The sequence below is a fragment of the Panicum hallii genome, chromosome 6 (assembly GCF_002211085.1).
Source record: "Panicum hallii strain FIL2 chromosome 6, PHallii_v3.1, whole genome shotgun sequence".
Lineage (NCBI taxonomy): Eukaryota > Viridiplantae > Streptophyta > Magnoliopsida > Poales > Poaceae > Panicum > Panicum hallii.
Genome location: NC_038047.1, coordinates 3983745 through 4005813, shown reverse-complemented (window position 1 = coordinate 4005813; position 22069 = coordinate 3983745). Strand labels below are relative to the sequence as shown.

Here is a 22069-nt window from a genome sequence, read left to right as displayed (position 1 = left end):
CCGGATGCAAAGGATACAACATATTTTCATCCGAATAAGTCCATTTCTCGTCGGCCTTGTAAACAAGTATCTTTTCTTATCAGTTTTTTTCTGCCTAGTGTCTGGTACACTGTAAAGTTGGGTTTGCTTGCAGTAACTGGTTTGTTGGAAGCTAATCAAAGCTGATGCTACAACTGCAAGCGACGAGTGTAGCACAGGAACATAAAAAGTCGATCCTGTTTTCGTGGTATATCGAAACAGTTGAACACAAGGAATTTTCTGGAAAAGACGAATAGGAAAATGAAGCCTAGCTGTTACAAAAGGCAGAAGTAATTAGTCTTGCAACCAAGACAAACCAGGGATTCAGGGCAGCAGCATAGAGCAGAAAGAGAAGCAGTAACCTCTCTGTTGTTGGAACCGTATTACAACAGCAGGTTAGTAACCAGCACGGTTCAGCAGGCACCTCAACATATCGATGCATGCTTGAAACCTGATACTGGGACGGTTCGGATGTGTCATGATGGCAGCATTAATGGCACTAGCAACCCATCTGACAGCGCCATCATCAGCTCTTCCAGTTGTGCATCTGTCCAATCACTCCATCTGGAAATCTAATGCGCCAGTCAACATATAAATGGGCCAGTCGTTGTAGTTTGGTGATAGTGGATGGAAGCTCTTCAATGCCAGTACCCCGTACATCCAGGGTTTGTAGATATTGCAGTTCTCCTATTTTCTCAAGCAGCTCAGTTCGATACTGGCCCCGCCCCTCTCAATAAACATCTAAACTGTTGAAATAAAACACAAACAAGAGCATGTCAGAAGTAAGGAGTTAAGTAACTGAACAGCTAAGTATTTACTAATAAATGGAAGAAAGAAATATGTAACTATGACAGCAGTGAGGTTGATGGAATCATCAATGTCAGCAGTGAGAGGGAACTTACAGATTCGAAATGTTCACAATCCTCATCGTAGTCTGTTTTATATCTGACAGTGGGACGGTTGGGATGTGTCATGATGGCTCCATTAATTGCATTTGCAACCCATCTAACAGCGTCATCATTCTTATCTTCAGTTGGATTGTAGTTGCTGTCGTTTCTGCGGTTGCCATAAATTTCTACCTCAACCTTGCTGAGAGCGGAGAGGTGCTGGATGCCCAAATCAGAAGCACCATTCATGCACTTCCTCTTATGCACACGCAATATGAGCTTCACATGCTCAAGCTTTGGCATTGATCCCACTTGAAACTCCAGCGTGGTCCCACAACGAAAAATACGCAGAGATAAATATTTCAAACTTCTAAATCCATTGCTGCCACGAACAGTGATCCTTCCGTTGGTGCCTCCAGCAGTTGTTAGTTTGAGAAAAATTAAAGTCGGTATTGCTCCAAGGATATCCACATCCTCTGGTCTCAAACAGATGATATAATTCAGTTTTAGTACCATGAGATTTCCAAACGATGCCATCCAATTTGGCACCTTAAAGATGAGATAATGTTTTATGCAGAGCTTCCGGAGGCTACAAGGAGTAGCAGGGTGCCATGAATCCAATGAATCCAATGACATTGGGTACCTGTTGTACCTAGGCCAGTCCTCGATATGTAGATTATAAAGGTTGCATGAAGATAATAAGGTTCCCACATAACTGTGAAAACCCTCAGCTTGCCTCAGTCCTTCTGAGCCTTCGAGTGAATTAAAATCCCATTTAAATTTTAATATCCTCAGCTTGGTTAGTTTACTGAATTCTTGCAGAGACTTCCATTCTTCGTAGGATTGGACTCCATACTCCGTCAGCTCTTCCAAGTTGTGCATCTGTCCAATCACTCCATCTGGAAATCTAATGAGCCAATCAACATATAAATGGGCCAATCGTTGTAGTTTGGTGATAGTGGATGGAAGCTCTTCAATGCCAGTACCCCGTACATCCAGGGTTTGTAGATATTGCAGTTCTCCTATTTTCTCAGGCAGCTTAGATATTGAGCCTGAGGAGAGACGCAGGTACTTGAGATGAAATAGATTTTCAATACTTGCAAGATGATGGTCTTTCATGCGACTGCAATCTCCTAGGTCCAACACACGAAGAGCAGTGGAAGGCAACAAAGAGGTTTTCACCGATTGTCCAAATATAGTAACTGATCGAACGCGAGATAACATTGGGTCTGCCCATATGGTAATATTTTCTTTAGTGTGGTTGCTGACACAGAGCCTACGAACCTTGTATGCTGGAGTGTATACATGTTCTGCAGCATATAATGAAGTTACAAAATTCTCTTCGGTAGCCTTGCACTTGATGTAGTCAAGAATGATGTCATGAACTTGGCATTCCTTTGCCTGACCACACTTCACATCAATAGGTTGGATCATGCTTCTATTGATGAGATCATTAAAATAATGCTGACCAATTTCATATTTACTTCGCCCTTCTTCCTCATGAATGAACCCTTCTGCAATCCATCTATTGATCAAACATTGTTTCTCGATCTTATAATCTTCCGGGAACACACTCAAGTACAAGAAACAAGTTCTCAGATGGTAAGGAATATCAAAGTAACTCAGAGATATTATACTAGTCATCTTCTTAGCATCTGGTTTGTTTGCAAGTGCAGAACCCATGGCACTTAGTACCCTATCCCATTCTGCTTTTCTAAGCTGATTGGTTAACATGCTAGATACAGTAACAATTGCCAATGGTAGACCACCACATTTTCTTAATATTCTATCCGGAACGTCTTCCAAGTGAGGATAACATGGAGTCTCAGAACCAAATGCTCGTTTGAAAAACAACCTTTTGGAGTCATCGAAACTAAGAGGCTCCATTTCATAAACTTGAGAGGAACAACATTTTGCAACAGTAACACTACGTGTCGTACTGATTATTCTGCTCCCAAGATCATTATTCGGTAATGCAAGTTTGACAAATTCCCAAGCTTCTGTGTCCCATACATCATCAATTACAACAATGTACCTACAACACAAGATTTTAAAAAAGATGTAATTAGTGCTAAAAGTTTGCATTGTCAAAATTGTATGCATCACAACATCCGTGACATCAACTATGGGGTAGCTGAGGAAATACTAAGGTTGTGATGCATGATGGCAAGAAGCCAAAAATAGATATATTCTCGTGGTGATAAAGAGTGACATTTTAATGTGTGCAATCAAAATATTTCAAATTTTGCCAACTGTACCTTTATGTATTGTTCTTCCTTTCTACTAATTTGATTAATGGTCAAAACTGTTGGATATATGCCCAAGAGGCAAATCAGGTTGGATCAACTAATAGGCTAAGACGGATTTTGATCCATTTGGGTTGTATAGTCACAATAGGCCACAACCATTGAAGGATAACTTAATGATGCTCATAATATGATGAGCCTGTTGGGGGCCTCCAGAGTTGTTTGCATGCCACCGCCACCACTCCTTGGGTTAGACAGTGAAAAATAGCTGCGTTTCAGTAAAAATTAGAGGGACAAGCAACTCCTGTTGTCAGGCGGATCCACTGCTTTGCCTTGTGCACTGCACAAGAGCTGCATGGTGGAAACCCTAGCCACTACTTTCATCAATCCTTCCTGCAGTGTGATTCTACGTTCCGATGTTGTGGTGACGTTTTTGCTGTTATGATTTGTGCTGACCAATGTGTGGCGTTGGACCAGGCTACTCCAACTCTTTTTTTTTTTATACTAAGCATTTAGTAGTAACTATCCATGATACCCTACTTCCATAACTTTCTAGTTGATCAGTCGAAAATATTTCATTTGGCTCGCGTAGTGTTCCCAATGCCCCCAAAAATGCTAGATATTGTTGGCTACCTTAGTGTTCCCGAGCCTTTCATCCACGACAAATATACCAGTATGAATTTACCGGATCCAATTCATACTGGTATATTATGGTGCATGGATGAGATATTTTCTGTAGTAGTGGTAGTTCAAAAAAGTTGATGTAGCTAGTTTAAGCTGTGACTCTAAACTTTTATATAAATTGGACTTATATTTGAAACTTCAGGACTTCACCAATCTTGATAGTAAACATGGTAGCCAACAAAATCTAAGTCCGTACTTCTTTTATGCATAGAAAACAAGACGCATAAGCTTGAGTTAGCGAGAAATGTCAATTCGAGAAATTATTGAATTCTATGGTACGACGTAACCTCTGCTGCACCATATAACTAGAGGTACGAAAAAAATCCAGTAACAATTATTGCACTTATATTTTTTCTCAACATGTATTTTAAAATTGCCACTCTTGCATAGTAGGACATGTAGTGTGACATGGATCCAGCATTGCAGCATTATTTGCGACAAATGTTGTATATTTTGAAATATCATTGGTTCCTTTATGAATTTTATAAACTAACAAAAAGCTCAAATAATAATACCTTGAAGAGAATTTAAAACTTACTCATAACTAATGGACTAGTGATGCATGGCTTTTACTACAATCACGGAGTAGCCCTTAAAGTTCCAATTCGTTTGTTGCTAAATGACGAATTTAACTTGGTTACAATAGACGTATAGACTCCTACGTACTCTTATCCGTGCTAACTCTTAACTCATCTATAGTGGTTAGACCTGAGCAAAATGAGTCCAACCCAACAGCCCGGCCTGATGCTCATTCAGGGCTGAGTATGGCGCTAGTTTTTGTAGGAAAGAAAAAAAATTGAGTTGGTCCAAGCCCGGTCCAAACATTAAAATTATTAGATAAAGATAGTGGACGTCCTGGCCCAAGTCCGACTAGAATTAGGCCCGAATTTTCCTGCCCGATAGAGTTGTTGGGCAGCCTAAAAACAATGACACAAATACGCCGAATTGTTTTTGCTTTCTGCCAACCTGACCAGCAAAATGCTCAGGTCTAGCACCACACCAATGACACGGATAGTCGGAATAAAAGATGGCAAAAGAAAGTCACCAAAAAAAATTTTAGACCCAAAGGCCCCCACCCAAATGTAATATGTAATACTATTCCATTATATTCCATTACTAATGTAATGTGTAAGTTTATTTCTTTGACTTTTGTTGCCTAAAACTTTCTTAACTATCTAGAGATCTAAACAACATCAAATAAAAATATGTTACAACTACAAAGTTGCAATGCTTTTGTCCTATCTTACAGTTTTATATAAAGTTTGTTTCTATCCGAGGCTATATGAAAAAGTTATTAGCTACCGAAATAAGTTGAAATTCAAATTGTAAATTCAGGAAAGTATCAATATCAACTCGTATTAGAGCCGGCATTAATATATAATAAGTCAAAAACTCTATCTCATAAGAACAGTCGGCATTGATACTTTATAGTATATAATGCTCCATATTTTGAAATATTAGTGGTTCCTCCATGAATCTGAAACTAACAAAAAAATAAGCCAAATAATAATATCTTGGAGAGACTGCAAAATTACTAAATAGTAACGAACTGGTCATGCATGACATCTTACTAGAATCATTAAATAGCCCTTACAATTTCAATAATTCATTCTTGCTAACTGTTGCCATCAATTTGAGTACAACCAATTTTACTTATGCATACATGCATTATCGAAAGATAACATAGTAATACCACAAATAGTCTATTGTCCAAAGTTCCAAGCTGACGTCCAAACATCTCTAGTTCACTAAAAATCCTATTCAATGTTTCACCGATTTAATTGAAAACCAATCGGTTCAATTAGTTCGCACTGGTTCAATTGCATGGCCGGTCTTTTGGTTGAACCGAATCTGTCAGCTCACCAGTTTAGGGTTTTCCGGTCCAATATGTGAATCAGTTCCTTTTTTGTTTTATGCCTAAGAGTCAATTTGGATCCGGGTGACTAAACTTTAGTCCTATCGGATCGGATATTTAGACACTAATTAGAAGTATTAAATATAGGCTAATTATAAAACTGTTTGCATAAATGGAGACTAATTCACGAGATGAATCTACTAAGCCTAATTAATTTATCATTAGCATATATTTACTGTAGCACAACATTGCCAAATCATGGACTAATTAGGCTCAATGGATTCGTCTCGCAAATTAGTCTCCATTTATAAAATTAGTTTTTTATAATTAGCCTATATTTAATACTCCTAATTAGTGTCCAAATATCCAATATGACAAGGACTAAAGTTTAGTCCGGGGTATCCAAACACTCCCTAAGGCACCACTGCCTCTCCCTGTTCTCTCAGCCCCCTTTCATGGATCTAGGACCATGACAAGCACAGTAGTCTTTTATTCCTCTATTTTACAGTGCAAGTCCACACTTGTTTGTGCAAAAGAAAAAATAGGGGAGAATAAGCTTGAGTCAATGGGAAATGTCAATTGGTGTACTAATTGAATTCTATGGTACAACTATTAAATCTATCTTTTACCAAATTAGGGGTAAGGTAAAAATACACTAACAACGACACTCTTATTTTTCTCCATATAAATTTAAAATGGCTACTCTTGGGTAATAGTACATGTATTGTGACATTGATGGAGTGCATATGGTAACTTTTTAAGTAAATGAAATCGAAGGTGAAATTTACGTTTCAAATTGAAAGAACACATATTGGCGTGACTAATGTTGCTTATCTTAAAATATCAGTGGTTCCTCCACAAATAATAATATCTTGGAGAGACTGAAATTACTAAATACTAACGAACTGATCATGCATGATGTCGTCCTAAAATCAAGAAATAGCCCTTACAATTCCAATAATTCATTCTAGCTAAATGTTTCCATCAATTCTAGTGCCACCAATTTTACTTATGCATACAGTATCGGAAGATCACTAGGCTTACCTTTCACAGTGAAGATGATTCCTGATTTTATCAATGAGCTGCTGCTCACCATCATCCTGTGTGTAACCAGTGAATCCAACTCCACTACTAATGTATATAAGAATCTTCCTCAGATCTGGAGTCCGAGAAACCGACACAAAAGCTGAACAGGAGAAGTGGCCTTTAATGGTGTCGTAGACTTGCTTCGCAAGAGTAGTCTTACCAAGACCTCCACAACCAGCGATCGAGACCACCTTAAGTTTTGTGGATGGTCCGTTCATCTCCATGGATAACAACTCAACGATACGCTTCTTAGGGACATCGATGCCCACAAGTTTTTCAATATCCTCATGAAGGGCTTGCAGCCTGGGATCAATGGAAGAAGTGCCAGATTTGTGTTTTAATCGGGCAAATTCATACCTCCTGTGCCTCTCGCTGGCCTCCATTACAGATGTCTTGAGTTCTTGGATCTGATTGGCAATATCATGGCGCGCTTTCAGTGTCTTTAGCTTGCGGAAGTATTTCTTGAAGCCCGTAGGCCCATCACGCCCGTCGTCAACACGAGCCATGAAGCTATCGATGCAATCTTCCAAGTCATAGGCCAGTTCGCGTATTTTGTTCCTCCAGAGCCTCACTTCAGAGTTGAGCTGCTCCGGATCAGCATCTGCGAGATCCTCGAGCGTGGCACTCATGGCGCTCAGCTCATCTCTCAAGAACTTGATCTGCTTGCGCACACCTTTGACCTTGATGTACTCTTCTTCCAACAGCTTGGTAAGCTTGGACAGGAGCGGCTTCATAACCCCCGTGGTAACACCTACAACCTCCATTGTTGTACTACCGACTTGCTAGCTCCCTGCAAGGTGAGGTTCCAGAATCTCCCGTTGTTTCAGATCGAATGTTAAGAGAGGTGATGCCTGCTTTGGATGTGACAGCAGATAGAGCTTCACCTTGGAGCGGAACCACCGAGAGATGTCGTCGACTGCTTCCGGTGGACAGAGCGCAGAACCCGACCGAGGTCACCGGAGAGCACCCGGACACGGCGCCGTGAACCGGCCCCGGGTCCTTCGCGCGGCGGCGAGCAGGAGCCAGGAGGGCCCGGCGCGCTGGGTCTCGATCGTCGTGTGGCCTGCGACTCCGGCGAGATTGGTAGTGGGAATGGCGTTTATGGACGCGCTTGCTCCGTCTTCAATTATTGCAGGGCTAGTGGCCGGCCGACGACTTGACCGCGAACAGCGGCCGGGTCCCGACGCTCGGCGAGAGCTGCCTGAATCTGGACCCGGAAGCATCTCGGGGTGCCCGACAACAGCATGGCATATAAAAATACTGAGGAAAACGACTTCCTATTCCTCTGCTTCTGGTCGCGTCTATGCTGTTGCTTTCACTTTAGTGAGCTTTCCTTGCTGCTTCGCATTGCACAAATTTTGTTCGAGTGATGGTTGAGATGTCGATGTCACACTTGACTAGGCCGGCAAATATGAAGAGGGAAAACAGAAAAGAAAACAGACGGAGAAGAGCACCAACCTCAAATGGGTGAATCAGGAGTACTGAAGACTGAATACTGATTACGGATGGGAACCGCGTGCTTGGCCGACGACGGGCTGTCACTTTGGGCGAACGACTGCTGCACGCCTGCACCTGACCTGACCATCGTAGTCTGGCTCCGCTATACAATCAGATTCAGAGTGACAGAAATAAGCAAACTGAATAAAATTAAATTCTCCTAGACCGAACTGCAGAATTTTGTTCTGGTTTCATCTTCTATCGGGTTAGCTTTGCTCCCATCAAATCCTCGTGCACGGTGAGAGTGGTGCCCAGAGTTTTATTCTTTGCTTCCATAGCCTTGTCATGTTTCGCGTCAAAAGGTGATGTGCCAAACTGCAGATCCTCATGCAATTAGCCCAACACAAATGGCCTTCATGAGAGGACAAAATATCCTTGAAGGAGTGGTCATCTTTTCAGGGTTGAGCTGCTCCGCGTCTGCGAGCACCTCGAGCGTGGCGCACATGGCGCTCAGCTCATCTCTCAAGAACTTGATCTGCTTGTGCACACCTTTAACCTTGATGTACTCTTCTTCCAACAGCTTGGTAAGCTTGGACAGGAGCGGTTTCATCACTCCCGTGGACACGCTGACAAGAGCTTCCTCCATTGCTCTGTCCCCAGCGAGCTCTGGCCACTATGCACCTGAGATGTGTCGGCAGCGCTGGAGCTGGACAGGAGCGGTTTCATCACTCCCGTGGACACGCTGACAAGAGCTGCCTCCATTGCTCTGTCCCCAGCGAGCTCTGGCCACTATGCACCTGAGATGTGTCGGCAGCGCTGGAGCAGGAGGCCATTGTGTTTCTGAAGCCTTATCATCACCGGTGTGTTTCTGTGAGCAGCATAAGCATCTCTTTTGCAAAAGGGCAGATAATGGTTTCTGAAAAAGGACAGGCGGAGGGCATACTTGGATGCTTGGATCGTTTAGCGCTTTCTGGACACGCGCAAATGTTATCGTGATGCCATTATTACACCCCCTAATGTGCGCCATTATGCACTTGCTTTATTTTGCTTTATGAAGATGATTCGCTAGCTGTTTCCCACTTGAGATGTGTCCTTTTTTTCTGACTCCAACTCTGTGTCAGCCAAGTCGCTCTGCTCAATCGTCAGTTCACATGTCAATGTCACAAGGAATTTGGTCCGAATTATGAAAGTTTCTTCAGGCTCTCTGGTTTATCAATATATCCTAGCGACCTAGATTTCTAGGTTTTATTACTATAGGTTGTACAGCTACTTTTCATTTTTGAGTGTTCATCAATCATCAGAACCGGCAACTAGAGGAAATACCCGTTTGCTTATCTCACGAGAGCCTCCGGTTCGGTAGAGCTCCAACTGATTCTGATTCTCTGTGGGAGCTGATTCTCTAAGAGAAGTGATTCTGTGGCTGAAAGTGATTCTCTTTTATTCTCTAGCATAAACTCTTAAAATCAGGATGGAGAATCACTTCACAGAAGCAGGAGAAGCTAATTTTTTCAGCTCCCAGCCTCTTAGTTCATTTCAGAGAATCACTCCACAGAATCAGCAGAGAATCACTTCTCTCTGAAAAACTGTTTGGCAGAGCTCTTGCTGGATTCAGCAGAGAATCAGCTCTGGGAGCTCTGCCAAACTGGCCCTATACTTCCAGATTTTGTGCTCCTTGATAATACAAAGGCATGTAGCTCCTCTGCGTGGCACAAAGTATTTTTTTACAGGATAGTACAGTTATTTTGGAGCCTATCACTGGAATGAAGACGCACAGGATCAAAAGGTCATCATGATCAGTATCTGCATGGCTCAGGGAAGACAAATTCAGTTCAATCGTTCAAAGATACTAGAACTGTCGCTTAGATTGTTCGCAATTTTCAATAATGGTTTAAGTTTTGTCAATCAAAGTATAAGTCCAGAAGATTTCTTTTTAATAGACGGCTGTCGCTGCTAGGCAAAGCATGACCAGAATGTCGAAGCAGATCGAAAACATAGAAGAACGCATCAACCTCTGAAAGATCTAGAAGGGATCATCCCCTTCCACTGCCGCCGCTCTGCTCCACAAGCAGTAGGAGCCATCTGGAACCGCGCCGCCTGGAGCTGCTCCCAAGGGCGGAGCCAGGATTTAGAAGTTGGGTATTTCCATATTAAAATAAAACATAAATGCTAAAAGTTCACAATGCTACAAAACTATTGAAATTAAAGATTCCAAGGTACTGAATTGTTATTCATTTTCACAGCTACAAAGTCCACGCTAAAATAACATACACAGCTTAAAACTAAATATTAATAATTATTATGCAAGAAACTCAAAAGTTGGGATGGGAGGCTCCCTCACTAATGGTGCTAGTGCTGGCCAGATGGCTGATGCTCGATTCAACTAGGGGCTGTTGTTGGTCCATACCCTTCTGCTAGTCTGCTACCTTGCTCCGATGCTGCTGGTAAAGTGTGGCAGCTGTGGCCAGCGGGCTGATATGGGAGTGGACAGTGCTCCGCATTGGGCTGAGTTATAAATAAAAAACCAGAGATTTTGAACTAATATAATATATACATGTGTGTATACTTGATATGTGCTTAGCTTTTTAGTATGGGGAGTGACTAGACGTTACTCGATTAATTTTGATTATCTGTTTCACTTGATCTTTTCACAAATAGAATCGTTACTGTCCATAGGTTGACAATCAATAAAAAATCAGCTGAATCAGGACGCCAAAATGAGGCACAAAAGTGATATTTGAATCATCCAAATAACAGCCGCTTTTTTATCGGTTAGAACGTGCTGATTGGCCAATTAAACTCAGTTTGTTTATGGTCGTTCTTGAGTCTTGGCCAATGCTTATCGTTTGCTATGTTGGCCTTCTGGTTCAGGCAGCACAACTGCACACCAGCAGTTGACAACCTCATTCATATTCTCTCGGCCACCTTCGAAGGAGTCCTATGATGGAACTTCCCCACCTAGATCGAGTTCTCAATTTGGCACATATGTTTACATTTAGTATATTTATTTCTGTAACTAACGATGTTATTCTTCAACGCTATGCGATGTACTCACCAATAGCGTGGTGCCTATAGTGACCTTGTCAATTTCAAAATTTGTCGGCTCGATCTCTCGAAGGTAATCTAAGGAGTAGAGTTGTGTGCGTGTATTCGTACAGGTAAGTTGTACGCACTGTATTCACAGGAGTAAGCGTCTATATCTGTATTATACTTCAAAAAATATCTTGGACCTACAAATCATTACTAATTCTTCCATTAATTTGATCTGACCAAAACAAATGATAACGTGCAAGACACAAACAAATGTAGTGTTAAAATCAACTGGAATGAACAAAATGTTAACAAAAAAGTGATTACAAGAAGAGATTAGTTTACAAAAACATAAAATTGATTTGATAAGAGGCAAATATATTATACCTTTTAATTTGATCTTAACAATACAAGAAATTCATTCATCATTTCACCTCCCACATACCTTGGACATTCACACATTCATAAATACACATACACAAAAAATGCCCAGCTAGTTTTACTGTCCAGTAAAAATATCGACATAAAATTTCAGTGACATACATACATGTTGTATAGCTGCATAGTTTTAGGGCTCCAAAAAAACTCCGTTAACTTGCATTGGCATGTCCACCGGCCATAGGTCCATGTGCGTTGACTTGTCCGGAATGCTCGCTACCACTTGGCCTGCTCCACAGCTGCTGCTGTGCTGCGCCAAGGGCCTGGCAACACAGCAAGCATGCATTTTTTTTCAAAAAAAAAGGCAAAGCATGCACGCGTGATCAACCGCCGTACGTCGTGACGCAGATCGCAGAGTGACGAGTTCTTTTTGGAAGGGGATAGAGTGACGAGTTGATGGGCCGTATCTGCCGCATCCACGTTACGCTCGCCTCATGGGCCCAGCCTTCAACAGAAAAAATCGACTGACTGACGGGAAGAAAAACGGCTTGTATAGTTAGGAATTTCTTTTTCTCAAAAATTTGGATGTTCCCAGGAAAACCAAGGAATCGATACTGGCCCCGTCCCTGTCAATAAACCTCCAAGCTGTTGAAATAAAACACAAACAAGAGCATATCAGAAGTAAGGAGTTATGTAACTGAACAGCTAAGTATTTACTAATAAATGGAAGAAAGAAATATGTAACTATCACAGCGATTCCAATGTGAGCTGTGAGAGGGAACTTACAGATTCAAAATATTCATAATGCTCATATATAGTAGTCTGTTTTATATATGACAGTGGGACGGTTGGGATGTGTCATGATGGCTCCATTAATTGCATTTGCAACCCATCTAACAGCGTCATCATTCTCATCTTCTGTTGGATTGTAGTTGGTGTCATATTTGTAGTTTCCATTAATTATGACCTCAACCTTGCTAAGAGCGGAGAGGTGCTGGATGCCCAAATCAGAAGCACCATTCATGCACTCCCTCTTATGCACAGCGATCCTGAGCTTCACATGCTCAAGCTTTGGCATTGATCCCACTTGAAACTCCAGCATGGTCCCACAACAAAAAGTACGCAGAGATAAATATTTCAAACTTCTAAATCCATTGCTGCCATGAACAGTGATCCTTCCGTTGGTGTCTCCGGCAGTTGCTAGTTTGAGAAAAAGTAAAGTCGGTATTGCTCCAAGGATATCCACATCCTCTGGTCTCAAACGGATGATATAATTCAGTTTTAGTACCACTAGATTTCCAAGCGATGCCATCCAATTTGGCACCTTAAAGATGAGATAACGTTTTATGCAGAGCTGCCGGAGGATACAAGGAGGAATGCAGTTTGTGTTCAAAGTGGGATTTTATGTGGCCAAAACATAAAATGAGGAATGTAGGAAGAGTGACACAAATTTTCTATTGAAGTACAGATCATGTAGCAGTTGATTTGGCAAGAGACTCTTACTGCAGTAGATGTGTAGAACCAGTATGATTCCAAAAGATGCTAGAGACCGATAAAATGCATATATTTATGGAGGCTGGACTACAGAGGTTTTTGCTGGCATTTTATGGAGCCTCTTAATCCTTGAGGGTTTACACTCCAGCTGGATGCAAAGGATATAACATATTTTCATCCGAATAAGTCCATTTCTCGTCGGCCTTGTAAACGGGCATCTTTTCTTATCAGTTTTTTCTGCCTAACGTCTGGTAGGCTGTAAAGTTGGGTTTGCTTCCAGTCACTGATTTGTTGGAAGCTAATCAAAGCTGATGCTACAACTACAAGCAACGAGTGTACACATAAAAAGTTGATCCTGTTTTCGTGGTATATCGAAACAGTTGAACACAAGGAATTTTCTGGAAAAGACGAATAGGAAAATGAGGCCTAGTTGTTACAAAAAGCAGAACTAATTAGTCTTGTAACCAAGACAAACCAGGGATTCAGGGCAGCAGCATAGAGCAGAAAGAGAAGCAGTAACCTCTGTGTTGTTGGAACCGTTGAAGAACCGTATTACAACAGCAGGTTAGTAACCAGCACGGTTCAGCAGGCACCTCAACATATCGATGCATGCTTAAAACCTGATACTGGGAGGGTTCGGATGTGTCATGATGGCAGCATTAATGGCACTAGCAACCTATCTGACAGCGCCGTCGTCAGCTCTTCCAAGTTGTGCATCTATCCAATCACTCCATCTGGAAATCTAATGCGCCAGTCAACATATAAATGGGCCAGTCGTTATAGTTTGGTGATAGTGGATGGAAGCTCTTCAATGCCGGTACCCGTACATCCAGGGTCTGTAGATATTGCAGTTCTCCTATTTTCTCAGGCAGCTCAGTTCGATACTGGCCCCACCCCTGTCAATAAACCTCCAAGCTGTTGAAATAAAACACAAACAAGAGCATGTCAGAAGTAAGGAGTTAAGTAACTGAACAGCTAAGTATTTACTAATAAATGGAAGAAAGAAATATGTAACTATGACAACAGTGAGGTTGATGGAATCATCAATGTCAGCAGTGAGAGGGAACTTACAGATTTGAAATGTTCACAATCCTTATAGTAGTGTGTTTTATATATGACAGTGGGACGGTTGGGATGTGTCATGATGGCACCATTAATGTCGCTTGCAACCCATTTGATAGCGCCATCATTCTCATCTTCAGTTGGATTGTAGTTGCTATCCGCCATGCAGTTGCCCCAAATTTCAACCTCAACCTTGCTGAGAGTGCAGAGGTGCTGGATGCCCAAATCAGAAGCACCATTCAGGCACTCCCTCTTATGCGCAGGGAACAGGAGCTTCACGTGCTCAAGCTTTGGCATTGATCCCACTTGAAACTCCAGTGCGGTCCCACAATGATAAATACCCAGGTACAAATATTTTAGACTTCTGAATCCGTTTCTGCCATGGACAGTGATCCTTCCGTTGGTGCCTCCGAAAGTAGCTAGCTTGAGAAAAAGTAAACCGGGTATTGCTTCGAGGATCTCCACATCCTCTGGTCTCATATAGATGATATATTGTAGTTTTAGCACCACGAGATTTCCAAGCGAACCCATCCAATTTGGCACCTTATAGATGGGGCATGTTTTAATGCAGAGCTTCCGAAGGCTACAGGGAGCAGCAGGGTGCCATGAATCCAGCGAAAGTGGGTAGTTGTCGTCCTCAGAGCAGTCCGTGATATATAGATTATAAAGGTTGCATGAAGATAATAAGGTTCCCACATAACTGTGAAAACCCTCAGCTTGCCTCAGTCCTTCCGAGCCTTCGAGTGAATTAAAATACCATCTAATTTTTAATGTCCTCAACTTGGTTAGTTTACTGAACTCTTGCAGAGACTTCCCTTGTTCGTAGGATTGGACTCCATACTCCCTCATCTCTTCTAAGCTGTGCATCTGCCCAATCACTCCATTTGAAAATCTAGTGTCGCAATCAACATATAAATGTGCTAGTCGTTGTAGTTTGGTGATAGTGGATGGAAGCTCTTCAATTCTGGTACCCCGTACATCCAGTGTTTGCAGATATTTAAGTTCTCCTATTTTCTCTAGGAGCTTAGTTATTGAACGTGAGGAGAGACGCAAGTACTTGAGATGAATCAGAGTTTCAATACTTTCAAGATGATGGTCTTTCATGCTCCAGCAACCTCCAAGGTCCAACACATGAAGAGAAGTGGAAGGCAACAAACAGGTTTTCACGGGCTGTCCAAATATAGTAACTGATCGAACGTGAGATAACATCGGATCTTTCCATATGGTAACATTTTCTTTAGTGTGGTTACTGACACAAAGTCTACGAACCTTGTATTCTGTAGTGTATACATGCTCTGAAGCATCTGATGATGTTACAAAATTCTCTTCAGTTGCCTTGCACCTGATGTAGTCAAGAATGATGTCATGAACTTGGCATGCCTTTGCCTGACCGTACTTTACATCAACAGGTTGGATCATGCTTCTATTGATGAGATCATTAAAATAACCCTGACCAATTTCATATTTACTTCTCCCTTCTTCCTCATGAATGAACCCTTCTGCAATCCATCTGTTGATCAAACATTGTTTCTCGATCTTATAATCTTCTAGGAACACACTCAAGTACAACAAACAAGTCCTCAGATGGTAAGGAATATCAAAGTAACTCAGAGATATTATACTAGTCATCTTCTTAGCATCTGGTTTGTTTGCAAGTGCAGAACCCATGGCACTTAGTACCCTATCCCATTCTGCTTTTCTAAGCTGATTGGTTAACATGCTAGATACAGTAACAATTGCCAATGGTAGACCACCACATTTTCTTAATATTCTATCCGGAACATCTTCCAAGTGAGGATAACATGGAGTCTCAGAATCAAATGCTCGTTTGAAAAACAACCTTTTGGAGTCATCGAAACTAAGAGGCTCCATTTCATAAACTTGAGAGGAACAACATTTTGCCACAGTAACACTACGTGTTGTACTGATTATTCTGCTCCCAAGATCATTATTCGGTAATGCAAGTTTGACAAATTCCCAAGCTTCTGTGTGCCATACATCATCAATTACAACAATGTACCTACAACACAAGATTTTAACAAAGATGTAATTAGTGCTAAAAGTTTGCATTGTCAAAATTGTATGCATCACAACATCCATGACATCAACTATGGGCTAGCTGAGGAAATACTAAGATTGTGATGCATGATGGCAAGAAGCCAAAAATAGATATATTCTCGTGGTAATAAAGAGTGACATTCTAATGTGTGCAATCAAAATATTTAAAATTTTGCAAACTGTACCTTTATATATTGTTCTTACTTTCTACTAATTTGATTAATGGTCAAAACTGTTGGATATATGTCCAAGAGCCAAATCAGGTTGGATCCACTAATGGGCTAAGACGGATTGTGATCCATTTGGGTTTTGTAGTCACAATAGGCCACAACCATTGAAGGATAATTTAATGACGCTCATAATATGATGAGCCTGTTGGGGGCCTCCAGAGTTGTTTGCATGCCACCGCCACCACACCTTGGGTTAGACAGTGAAAAATAGCCGCGTTTCAGTGAAAATTAGAGGGACAAGCAACTCCTGTTGTCAGGCGGATCCACTGCTTTGCCTTGTGCACTGCACAAGAGCTGCATGGTGGAAACCCTAGCCACTACTTTCATCAATCCTTCCTGCACTGTGATTATCCATGAGATGCGAGCACATACTTAAAGTAATAAATGAGTATGTGAATATATGTAAGATGGTATACTGATGATGAGAGTAGCTAAATACGCCCTACATCATGAGGTACACATATAGGAATAGCTACAAGCATGTGTAGAATGAATTTTTCATATATATATATATATGTATATGTGTGTGTGTGCGTGTGTGATGCTCCAGCTTTCTACGTTCCGATGTTGTGGTGACGTTTTTGCTGTTGCGATGGTGCTGACCAATGTGTGGCGTTGGACCAGGCTACTCCAACTCTTTTTTGTTATACTAAGCATTTAGTAGTAACTATCCATGATACCCTACTTCCATAACTTTCTAGCTGATCAGTCAAAAATGTTTCATTTGGCTCGCGTAGTGTTCCCAATGCCCCCAAAAATGCTAGATATTGTTGGCTACCTTAGTGTTCCCGAGCCTTTCATCCACGACAAATATACCAGTATGAATTTATCGGATCCAATTCATACCGGTATATTATGGTGCATGGATGAGATATTTTCTGTAGTAGTGGTAGTTCAAAAAATTGTTGTAGCTAGTTTAAGCTGTGACTCTAAACTTTTATATAAATTGGACTTATATTTGAATCTTCAGGACTTCACCAATCTTGATAGTAAACATGGTAGCCAACAAAATCTAAGTCCGCACTTCTTTTATGCATAGAAAACAAGACGCATAAGCTTGAGTGAGCACGAAATGTCAATTCGAGAAATTATTGAATTCTATGGTACGACGTAACCTCTGCTGCACCATATAAATAGAGGTACGAAAAAAATCAAGTAACAATTATTGCACTTATATTTTTTCTCAACATGTATTTTAAAATTGCCACTCTTGCATAGTAGGACATGTAGTGTGACATGGATCAAGCATTGCAGCATTATTTGCGACAAATGTTGTATATTTTGAAATATCATTGGTTCCTTGATGAATTTTATAAACTAACAAAAAGCTCAAATAATAATACCTTGAAGAGAATTTAAAACTTACTCATAACTAATGGACTAGTGATGCATGGCTTTTACTACAATCACGAAGTAGCCCTTAAAGTTCCAATTCGTTTGTTGCTAAATGACGAATTTAACTTGGTTACAATAGACGTATAGACTCCTACGTACTCTTATCCGTGCTAACTCTTAACTCATCTATAGTGGTTAGACCTGAGCAAAATGAGTCCAACCCAACAGCCCGGCCTGATGCTCATTCAGGGCCGAGTATGGCGCTAGTTTTTGTAGGAAAGAAAAAAATTGAGTTGGACCAAGCCCGGTCCAAACATTAAAATTATTAGATAAAGATAGTGGACGTCCTGGCCCAAGTCCGATTAGAATTAGGCCCGAATTTTCCTGCCCGATAGAGTTGTTGGGCAGCCTAAAAATAATGACACAAATACGCCGAATTGTTTTTGCTTTCTGCCAACCCGACCAGCAAAATGCTCAGGTCTAGCACCACACCAATGACACGGATAGTCGGAATAAAAGATGGCAAAAGAAAGTCACCAAAAAAAATTTTAGACCCAAAGGCCCCCACCCAAATGTAATGTGTAATACTATTCCATTATATTCCATTACTAATGTAATGTGTAAGTTTATTTCTTTGACTTTTGTTGCCTAAAACTGTCTTAACTATCTAGAGATCTAAACAACATCAAATAAAAATATGTTACAACTACAAATTTGCAATGTTTTTGTCCTAACTTACAGTTTTATATAAAGTTTGTTTCTATCCGAGGCTATATGAAAAAGTTATTAGCTACCGAAATAAGTTGAAATTCAAATTGTAAATTCAGGAAAGTATCAATATCAACTTGTATTAGAGCCGGCATTAATATATAATAAGTCAAAAACTCTATCTCATAAGAACAATCGGCATGGATACTTTATAGTATATAATGCTCCATATTTTGAAATATTAGTGGTTCCTCCATGAATCTGAAACTATAAAAAAAAAGCCAAATACTAATATCTTGGAGAGACTGCAAAATTACTAAATAGTAACGAACTGGTCATGCATGACGTCTTACTAGAATCATTAAATAGCCCTTACAATTCCAATAATTCATTCTTGCTAACTGTTGCCATCAATTTGAGTACCACCAATTTTACTTATGCATACATGCATTATCGAAAGATAACATAGTAATACCACAAATAGTCTATTGTCCAAAGTTCCAAACTGACATCCAAACATCTCTAGTTCACTAAAAATCCTATTCAATCTTTCACCGATTTAATTGAAAACCAATCGGTTCAATTAGTTCGCACTGGTTCAATTGCATGGCCGGTCTTTTGGTTGAACTGAACCTAAGGGCCAATTTGGATCCGTGTGACTAAACTTTAGTCATGTCGGATCGGATATTTAGACACCAATTAGAAGTATTAAATATAGGCTAATTCTAAAACTGTTTGCATAAATGGAGACTAATTCACGAGATGAATCTACTAAGCCTAATTAATTTATCATTAGCATATATTTACTGTAGCACAACATTGCCAAATCATGGACTAATTAGGCTCAATGGATTCGTCTCGCAAATTAGTCTCCATTTATAAAATTAGTTTTTTATAATTAGCCTATATTTAATACTCCTAATTAGTGTCCAAATATCCAATATGACAAGGACTAAAGTTTAGTCCGGGGTATCCAAACACTCCCTAAGGCACCACTGCCTCTCCCTGTTCTCTCAGCCCCCTTTCATGGATCTAGGACCATGACAAGCACAGTAGTCTTTTATTCCTCTATTTTACAAGGACCATGACAAGCACAGTAGTCTTTTATTCCTCTATTTTACAGTGCAAGTCCACACTTGTTTGTGCAAAAGAAAAAATAGGGGAGAATAAGCTTGAGTCAATGGGAAATGTCAATTGGTGTACTAATTGAATTCTATGGTACAACTATTAAATCTATCTTTTACCAAATTAGGGGTAAGGTAAAAATACACTAACAACGACACTCTTATTTTTCTCCATATAAATTTAAAATGGCTACTCTTGGGTAATAGTACATGTATTGTGACATTGATGGAGTGCATATGGTAACTTTTTAAGTAAATGAAATCGAAGGTGAAATTTACGTTTCAAATTGAAAGAACACATATTGGCGTGACTAATGTTGCTTATCTTAAAATATCAGTGGTTCCTCCATAAATAATAATATCTTGGAGAGACTGAAATTACTAAATACTAACGAACTGATCATGCATGATGTCGTCCTAAAATCAAGAAATAGCCCTTACAATTCCAATAATTCATTCTAGCTAAATGTTTCCATCAATTCTAGTGCCACCAATTTTACTTATGCATACAGTATCGGAAGATCACTAGGCTTACCTTTCACAGTGAAGATGATTCCTGATTTTATCAATGAGCTGCTGCTCACCATCATCCTGTGTGTAACCAGTGAATCCAACTCCACTACTAATGTATATAAGAATCTTCCTCAGATCTGGAGTCCGAGAAACCGACACAAAAGCTGAACAGGAGAAGTGGCCTTTAATGGTGTCGTAGACTTGCTTCGCAAGAGTAGTCTTACCAAGACCTCCACAACCAGCGATCGAGACCACCTTAAGTTTTGTGGATGGTCCGTTCATCTCCATGGATAACAACTCAACGATACGCTTCTTAGGGACATCGATGCCCACAAGTTTTTCAATATCCCCATGAAGGGCTTGCAGCCTGGGATCAATGGAAGAAGTGCCAGATTTGTGTTTTAATCGGGCAAATTCATACCTCCTGTGCCTCTCGCTGGCCTCCATTACAGATGCCTTGAGTTCTTGGATCTGATTGGCAATATCATGGCGCGCTTTCAGTGTCTTTAGCTTGCGGAAGTATTTCTTGAAGCCCGTAGGCCCATCACGCCCGTCGTCAACACGAGCCATGAAGCTATCGATGCAATCTTCCAAGTCATAGGACAGTTCGCGTATTTTGTTCCTCCAGAGCCTCACTTCAGAGTTGAGCTGCTCCGGATCAGCATCTGCGAGATCCTCGAGCGTGGCACTCATGGCGCTCAGCTCATCTCTCAAGAACTTGATCTGCTTGCGCACACCTTTGACCTTGATGTACTCTTCTTCCAACAGCTTGGTAAGCTTGGACAGGAGCGGCTTCATAACCCCCGTGGTAACACCTACAACCTCCATTGTTGTACTACCGACTTGCTAGCTCCCTGCAAGGTGAGGTTCCAGAATCTCCCGTTGTTTCAGATCGAATGTTAAGAGAGGTGATGCCTGCTTTGGATGTGACAGCAGATAGAGCTTCACCTTGGAGCGGAACCACCGAGAGATGTCGTCGACTGCTTCCGGTGGACAGAGCGCAGAACCCGACCGAGGTCACCGGAGAGCACCCGGACACGGCGCCGTGAACCGGCCCCGGGTCCGTCGCGCGGCGGCGAGCAGGAGCCAGGAGGGCCCGGCGCGCTGGGTCTCGATCGTCGTGTGGCCCGCGACTCCGGCGAGATTGGTTGTGGGAATGGCGTTTATCGACGGGCTTGCTCCGTCTTCAATTATTGCAGGGCTAGTGCCCGGCCGACGACTTGACCGTGAACAGCGGCCGGGTCCCGACGCTCGGCGAGAGCTGCCTGAATCTGGACCCGGAAGCATCTCGGGGTGCCTGACAACAGCGCTGTTCCTCTGCTTCTGCTCGCGTCTATGCTGTTGCTTTCACTTTAGTGAGCTTTCCTTGCTGCTTCGCATTACACAAATTGTTCGAGTGATGGTTGAGATGTCGATGTCACACTTGACTATGCTGGCAAATATGAAAAAGAAAACAGAAGGAGAAGAGCACCAACCTCAAATGGGTGAATCAGGAGTACTGAAGACTGAATACTGATTACGGATGGGAACCGCGTGCTTGGCCGACGACGGGTTGTCCCTTTGGGCGACCGACTGCTGCACGCCTGCACGTGACCTGACCATCGTAGTCTGGCTCCGCTATACAATCAGATTCAGAGTGACAGAAATAAGCAAACTGAATAAAATTAAATTCTCCTAGACCGAACTGCAGAATTTTGTTCTGGTTTCATCTTCTATCGGGTTAGCTTTGCTCCCATCAAATCCTCGTGCACGGTGAGAGTGGTGCCCAGAGTTTTATTCTTTGCTTCCATAGCCTTGTCATGTTTCGCGTCAAAAGGTGATGTGCCAAACTGCAGGTCCTCATGCAATTAGCCCAACACAAACGGCCTTCATGAGAGGACAAAATATCCTTGAAGGAGTGGTCATCTTACATGAAACTGTCCATGAG

At 41.4% G+C, this 22069-nt stretch overlaps 2 protein-coding genes across 3 annotated transcripts; both read right to left on the bottom strand.

Moving 5' to 3' along the window:
• Window positions 1–162: 162 nt before the first annotated feature.
• On the bottom strand, window positions 163–21379 carry LOC112896515 (putative disease resistance RPP13-like protein 3). Of its 2 annotated transcripts, XR_003229491.1 has the most exons (5): window positions 21091–21379; window positions 20165–20996; window positions 14184–16194; window positions 13633–14027; window positions 163–380 (listed from the first exon to the last, which is right to left on the bottom strand). XR_003229491.1 is itself a non-coding variant. In XM_025964510.1 (4 exons), exons 2-4 carry the CDS (start codon window positions 20968–20970, stop codon window positions 13986–13988), a joined length of 2859 nt encoding a protein of 952 aa, XP_025820295.1. In that variant the 5' UTR covers window positions 20971–20996; window positions 21091–21379; the 3' UTR covers window positions 13455–13985. The 2 variants fall into 2 exon arrangements, 1 of the variants encoding a protein (XP_025820295.1); XM_025964510.1 differs by lacking the exon at window positions 163–380 and having other exon boundaries at window positions 13455–14027.
• LOC112896889 (putative disease resistance RPP13-like protein 3) lies at window positions 255–8931 on the bottom strand. The gene is made up of 5 exons (XM_025965014.1): window positions 8601–8931; window positions 8354–8376; window positions 6735–7558; window positions 921–2940; window positions 255–764 (listed from the first exon to the last, which is right to left on the bottom strand). Exons 1-5 carry the CDS (start codon window positions 8857–8859, stop codon window positions 723–725), a joined length of 3168 nt encoding a protein of 1055 aa, XP_025820799.1. The 5' UTR covers window positions 8860–8931; the 3' UTR covers window positions 255–722.
• Window positions 21380–22069: the final 690 nt, after the last annotated feature.

What these genes read in the sequence shown, in the direction of transcription:
- LOC112896515 (XM_025964510.1), bottom strand. Translation starts at nt 20,970, where the DNA reads ATGGAGGTTGTAGGTGTTACCACGGGGGTTATGAAGCCGCTCCTGTCC. An exon ending in AATCATCTTCACTGTGAAAG is followed by an intron (nt 16,195 to 20,164) that starts GTAAGCCTAGTG and finishes CTTGTGTTGTAG; the next exon opens with GTACATTGTTGTAATTGATG. An exon ending in ATTGTGAACATTTCAAATCT is followed by an intron (nt 14,028 to 14,183) that starts GTAAGTTCCCTC and finishes TTATTTCAACAG; the next exon opens with CTTGGAGGTTTATTGACAGG.
- LOC112896889 (XM_025965014.1), bottom strand. Translation starts at nt 8,859, where the DNA reads ATGGAGGAAGCTCTTGTCAGCGTGTCCACGGGAGTGATGAAACCGCTC. An exon ending in TTGTGTTGGGCTAATTGCAT is followed by an intron (nt 8,377 to 8,600) that starts GAGGATCTGCAG and finishes CTGATTGTATAG; the next exon opens with CGGAGCCAGACTACGATGGT. An exon ending in ATTGTGAACATTTCGAATCT is followed by an intron (nt 765 to 920) that starts GTAAGTTCCCTC and finishes TTATTTCAACAG; the next exon opens with TTTAGATGTTTATTGAGAGG.